At 52.3% G+C, this 6,246-nt stretch overlaps 2 protein-coding genes across 2 annotated transcripts in view; both read right to left on the bottom strand.

Annotated features, from left to right (window-relative positions):
• LOC105915095 overlaps positions 1–517 on the bottom strand; it is a 2,589-nt gene extending 2,072 nt beyond the window's left edge. The window contains exon 1 of the mRNA XM_012848882.1: positions 42–517. Coding sequence (XP_012704336.1) covers positions 42–517 — 476 coding nt within the window. The remainder of the gene's footprint in view (positions 1–41) is intronic.
• A 1,024-nt stretch (positions 518–1,541) lies between these two features.
• Positions 1,542–3,358, bottom strand: LOC101769589 (protein SODIUM POTASSIUM ROOT DEFECTIVE 2). The gene is made up of 3 exons (XM_004981208.4): positions 2,871–3,358; positions 2,281–2,356; positions 1,542–2,167 (listed from the first exon to the last, which is right to left on the bottom strand). Exons 1-3 carry the CDS (start codon positions 3,252–3,254, stop codon positions 2,016–2,018), a joined length of 612 nt encoding a protein of 203 aa, XP_004981265.1. The 5' UTR covers positions 3,255–3,358; the 3' UTR covers positions 1,542–2,015.
• Positions 3,359–6,246: the final 2,888 nt, after the last annotated feature.

The raw sequence follows: 6,246 nt of genomic DNA, 5'->3' as shown, positions 1-6,246 counted from the left end.
GCTCGAAGTGGAAAGACTGAACCCCTTGCCTCATAGCGTACCGAATCCACCTCTCCGCTGCTCCGACGGACGACGGCACGAGCTGCTGTTTGTGTTCGCAGAACGCGTAGTCCCACATGAGGAAGCGGATCTCCAGCTCCTCGAGGCGGCCGTGGCCGGATCGCGCGCGGAGCGCGAGGGTGTCGTCGACGGAGGCGATGAATCCATGGGCTCTCCCGCCGTGCTCGAACCACCGCCCTGAGGCGAAGCGGAGCGCGGGGGCGCGCCGCCAGAGGCCGCGCCACCGGCGCGAGAGCGCGCCCGTGCGCACCGCGTCGCCCGCGTGTTCCGCAAGCCCGAGGATGTGCACGAGCACGTCGTCGCAGAGGCCGCTGAGCAGATCGTCGCCGGCGCTGGCTTGGTCGGCTGGTGGACTCGGCTCCGTCTGCTGTGTCATCGCCTCGTCTATGTCGTCCTTCGTGGACTCCGATCCATGGCCGCCGGATTCGATCGATTCGTGCTCCTTCTTGGACGGCATGACCGCATGAAACTAACTCCCTCGGCACAATCGCAACATGATGTTACGAATTACGATCACAATTCCCGGTGGGCCACAAGATGACGAGGAGAGTCCGTTTCTCGTACAGCACGCCAGCCAGACTCGGACTAAAACCAGTGGGCTGCGTTGGGCGGTCGGCCTGGTACGGTACAACGGGCCATCAGAGAAAAGTTCATCCCGTTCAGTGCGGGCTTCCGGACTTCCAGTGGCCCAGGTAGTTCTTTTTTCTAAAAAGAATTTATCGCCTAGTCAGATTTTTTTTTTAAAGAAGATCGCCTAGGCAGAAATAGCAAGCAATAGCTGTACTACTGCGACATGAGACAGCGGACCAGGGAGCAGTTTGATCCATCTTTTGCTCAGGTCATCCGCAACAGTCCTAGCTAATTGCTAGTTAGGAGCCATCCAACTCAGCACTAAATAGCTAGCAGTCCATGCAACTATCTATATAGTGCTACATATTTGTTATTTTTAGTACTTTTATGCACAGAGAGAACGATTTGACGCATCGTCGCACGTGCGAGCTGAGCGACGAGCAAGTCGCTGGCTCGAATATTTTTGCATCTTCTCTTTCCTCCACATGCTGAGCTGACTCAGCATCATTGCGGACGCCCCCAGGGAGAAGTGGTTTGATCTAGCAGCACTGTTTGTGCTACCAGAACCGCTCAGCTGCAGTACTGCGAGGCGCCAAACCTATCACACATTCACAGGCTCACAGTATCAGTCTATCACGAAACTGTAGCGTTATCTCCTCCCCGTCTACATTTTGCACGTTCAAAGATGGCATACAACGCGAAAGCAGATGTAATTTTAGGATCTCACTCTCTGCCCAAAGAAAAACCTTGTGTTGATCTCTGAAACTGTAAAAAATGGAATCAGTTAATCTGATGCGTGCCTGAGCTGGCATTTCTGGTTGCGAAATTGGCTTGGTCAGCTCATCTGGCTTCAGAATTTTCTACATTTTAACCACGTCACCAGATCTTATTTCAGCTTTCCCGACACCAACTTCACGTCATTCACTTTTCCATAAAAGACCAGGACAGCAATGCAGTTCCATTCTTATATATTACAGGCTTACAGCAAGAAGAAAAGGGGGGAAACAAAAAAAGCAGAGTCACCCACTCATACCAGAAGGAAGCACCAAGACGGCATGCTCACCTCGCATGTCGCATGGCGCCAACCACAGCAAAACAAGGGAGGATCACAAGACGACCACGGGAAGAAACCAAAGCTGCATTCAAGGGCCATGGCAGTAGCGCACGGTGGACGCATGCAGGTCGAGCAGACAGCGCTCGCAGAGACGCGCCAGTCACAGCCGCGCGCGCTGGCCCAGCGGGGCCGGCCGTGCTCGGCGCCCCCACACGCGTACGTGCACGGCTCCAGAGCCGCACCCCCTACCAGCCACACCTAACGCGCAACGGATCCTATAGGCTACGCTAGCTTTGGCTTCCAGATTTCCTTTTCGCCTCTTTTTCGTCCTTCAGACGGCTATCGCCGTCGGCGGCGGCGGCGCCGCCGCCCAGAGCTGGGCGTTCTTCACCTTGGACACGCTGTTTAGCACCCCCAGCGGCGTCACGTCGCCGACCACCGTCACCTTCTTCGCCGCGAAGTCGATGTCGAACGACGTCACACCTGAAGTGCAAGCAGTTTGGTTATCAGGACCAGGAAAAAAGGTTAATTTTGACGTTGTGTTGAACTCTGAACAAAAGCTTCAGATCCTGAAGAATACAAGCTGACAGGCTCACCTTCCATCTTGGAGAGGTGCTTCTTCACTTTCCCAGCGCATGCTTTGCAGTGCAGGGATACCTTCAGCACAACCACCTGACAAGATACCAAAGCTGGAGCTCAGTTCATAGCAAGTAGCGAAGCACATATGTTGGTTTCGCAGATTTTGAGTAAAATCAGACAAGTATGCAAGCAATCAAACTGAATAGATGTCTATGTTAAAAAAAAATCAGAGGTGGCATGCTGCGAGTTTCTGATACTAATCCAGTAGGCCGCAAAGCTGCAGTCATCCAGTAATTTTATATGCATACATCTCTTTGAAATTCAGAACCTTTAACCAACTTTCAGCAAAAGCGGTATCTGCCTGTAATCATAGTATCTGGATAACTTCGGCTGGAAGTTCCAGATATCAAATGAACAATGATTGTATAAACCCTCCCAGCCCCACATGGATATGATTACTAATGATCACATAATCTGACTTCTGATTTTTTTTTTATCATTTTCTAATCAAGAACAATAGGACCAATTCTTTAAAAATGTAGAAGCACCTGTCAGTGTTCAGTAATGATTCACAAAACCACTAGTGGAGAACTGTACTGTTCCTTACCTGTTCTTGCGCCTGTGTGTTCTTCGCATCAGCTGCTTCGCTTGCTTCCTCCCGCTTGGCATCAACGGCCGGGGCAGTCTCCACCTCCTGGATCTCCTCCTGCGTGGCGGAGGCGAAGCGGCCGCTGAGCAGGTACCTGGACGAGCCGGCGGGGCTGACGAGGCCACCGCCGTTTGAGACGGCGGCGGCCTTGTGCTGCTGCCCCTTCTTGCCGTCGTGCCTGTGCGTCCTGGGCTCGGTGGGGACCTGCGACAGCGGGCTGGCACTGGCAATGGCCTTGTGTGACCGGACCATCGGCTGCCGCTCCAGGCTCGGGCATATCGCGGTGGACGCCGGCGACGAGCACGAGAGGCCCTTCATGTCCCTGAAGAGCAGAGGAGCCATGGTGTAGTAGCGACTAGTGAAAGCAAGTAGCAACACGCTGAGCTGAGCGGCTTTGGCTGTGTTGCTGAAATGGTGGTGGAATGGGCTATGGAGTAAGACTATACTGCTTATATAGCAGACCACCACTTTGCTTTACATGGCAGTAACTCTTATCAAATCCATCAAAAAGAAAAGGGAGAAGGGAAAAAAGAATACTCTTCCCAAAAAGTGATGCTAGTGTTTATCTGCCTGAAAAACCCCACATATGTCATGCAGTATCAAACAAGGAGTTCAGGGGTGATCTGCAACAAACTTACAATGTTAATGAGAAAATGGTTTTTTTTTGTTCTTTTGTGCACAGAGAAGGCAGAGTGTTGTTAGGATCTCCACAATCTTTTACCCAGAAGTAGAGCTGTCAGATGTAAGTTAACTTGCAGGAAACGACACGGTTTTTTAACTTTATCATCGCAGCCAGGCCACCGTGAAAGTCCTGACGTGTTTCAGATTTTTCCAGCCACGTTGCTGTATGGTTCTTCAGCCGTCTGTATTTGCACCACAGAAAGCCCTTTCATGAAATTAATATACTAGTCAAGGCTGATGTAACAAGCAATACTGAATTATTGATGCAATAGTTGGCCCAATGGAGTCTCTGCGATTGAGGAGTAATTCTCGTCAAATTTGAAAATCCAAAGGTGTTATGATTAGTTGTTGCATCTATAACCATTTGCCTAGCACTTTCATGGACATACAGATGATTCTTCTGGTCTTCTTGAGATACCCTTCTTGAGTTGTTATTTCAGGAACAGTTGTGAAAAAAATGCATGGAAGGATTGCATCTCCTTTTCCCCGGAAAGAAAATACTACTACATTATTTGCTGAAACAATAAATAAAATAAACTCCTGAATAATCCAGGGAATCCTCGAGAAAAGAAAAGGAATAGTTTCAGATAACGTTCATGTGTCAGGATGGACATCGTGCAAGACAGCAAGAGCCAGCCAAGGCCCACCATCTCCATCCATGTCCTTGCACCGTGATCGTGGCAAGCACGCACTCCTTAATGGTGAAGAATGAAGAGTCCACAGCGCCACAGCGGCGACCTTTTTCAGAGGTTTTACTGACGCAAAGAACTCGGACGGTGACGTTGTTTTCGTTTGAATGAATGGTTGCACTATCGTGCGGTGGTTAGAGAGCGACCCCTCCCTATACCAAAACCTGCAGGCAAATCATGCTCGATTCCGGGCAAAAACGTAGCCCGTTCTTCAGCTTCATCTGCGTCCGTCCAAGCTAGAAACGGCCGTAGACCGGCAGGAAAGCAGGTCTTCCCTCCTGGCGCCGCCCGTTGCGAACTTGCGCTCGGCGCCGTCACGTTCGAGCAAAATCCGATTCCTCCTGTTCCTTTCCCCTCTAAATCCTGCACACAAAACGGTTGGCCCGTCGGCGTCGCGGATTCCGCCGTAGCTACCGTCGCCAGGCGTGCGCCGGGATAGCTGTCTCCAGTTCCTTTCAGCAACGATCGCAGCCATCTTGACCCGAAATCCACATAGCTCCGCGAGGAGAAAGGCGCGTTGAGCGAGCCTGATGCGCGCCGGCAAGCAGGCACGGGAGCGGTCGGGCGCCGGCCGACTCGACCGTTGCCGCTGGGTGCCGGCGGGGCGGCGAGCCGAGGCGAGACGGGTGAGGCCGTGGTGCCGTTGGGTGTGTCAGCGGAGAGCAGTGGCTGCCGTGGCAAGTTGCGGGGGAGAAGGAGCAGCGTGCACGTGACGGGGCGCCGTCGGGTTGTGAGTGAGTGAGGTGATCGTGATCCTGTGACGGGGCGCCATCTGACAGCATGTTTGGCTCCGAATGGGGGCGCGCCGGCATTGGTGGTCACTGCACTGTGCTTGGGTTTTGGCGGGCGCTTGGTTTGATGAGATCGTCGTACGCCAACGGCTCAGTGCGAGGCCCCAACGGGCCTGCGGCCTGCCTGCCGAGAAAAGTCGTCTGAGAAAAGCCAGGCGAAGCTAGACGTTGCTCGCACAAGGCGATCTGGGCCAATCGAATGGCACTTCTGGCCAGTTCATCGGACAGATTAGATCTGGGTCTGCTTCTGTTGTTCCAGATTTCCAGTAGCAGCACGTACGCCAGCACCATCCTGTTTGTGCAGTTGTGCCTGAAACAATGGCTAATGCGACCTTGGAACGTTCACTGCACGTATGCTGAAATATGTGAAGTTGTGCACGGCAATATTACTGTATTAGCCATTGTTTTCTTCTCAGCGGAGCCCAGCCCCAGACTACCAACCACCAGCAGCCCGGGTACAAGGTACAAGTGGAAGAGAAAAGGAGCCCAGTTTTTTTTTTGAGAGGAAGCCCAGATTTTTGTTGGCAGGCTATGATGTGGCCCATCAACATTTCTGAAAACGTGGTCCTACTATTTCCATACCCTCTTTTTTGGGCCTTGGCATGTTAGTCTTCTGTGCGGTGACAGGTGGTGGGAGAGTCTAAAAAGAAGCTGGTGTGGGTGGGCTGGGTGGTCCAACTCCGGTCCTCCGATTCTGGCCCGGTTATCCACGACTGCAATTGCAACGCTAGAACAGTTGCCACGCACGCACGCACCACGCTTAACGCAAATCAATCGTGCTATGGTCTTTTTATTTTCAGATGATGACACGATCGTACTACTGGACTTTGGAGTAGCAAAACGTACTCGTGGTACGACTTGGACACTTGGTCCCTCGCTTCTGCTCTCATACGGCGAGGTTATTACGGAAGTATGGAACCACCATTCTCGCCACAATGTACAACCATATAATCTCCGGAGCCCCTGTTGCAGGTTGCAACGAGCAGCCAGATCTGATCCACGCAATGGGAATTGGAGGGGCAGCATAACTTCGTCTCTTTATTCATCAGGTCACCGACGATGGCTCACACGAACAGCGAACGCCACATGTATTGGGGGGGGGCGGGAGGGGAAACGAAGACCGGTGTTCTCCGATTTTAACACCTGGAAAAAATGGTGCACTTGGCTGCTGAC

The sequence above is a fragment of the Setaria italica genome, chromosome IX (assembly GCF_000263155.2).
Source record: "Setaria italica strain Yugu1 chromosome IX, Setaria_italica_v2.0, whole genome shotgun sequence".
Taxonomy (NCBI): Eukaryota; Viridiplantae; Streptophyta; class Magnoliopsida; order Poales; family Poaceae; genus Setaria; species Setaria italica.
The sequence above is the reverse complement of the archived record's forward strand: the minus strand, read 5'-3'. Positions and strand labels throughout refer to the sequence as shown.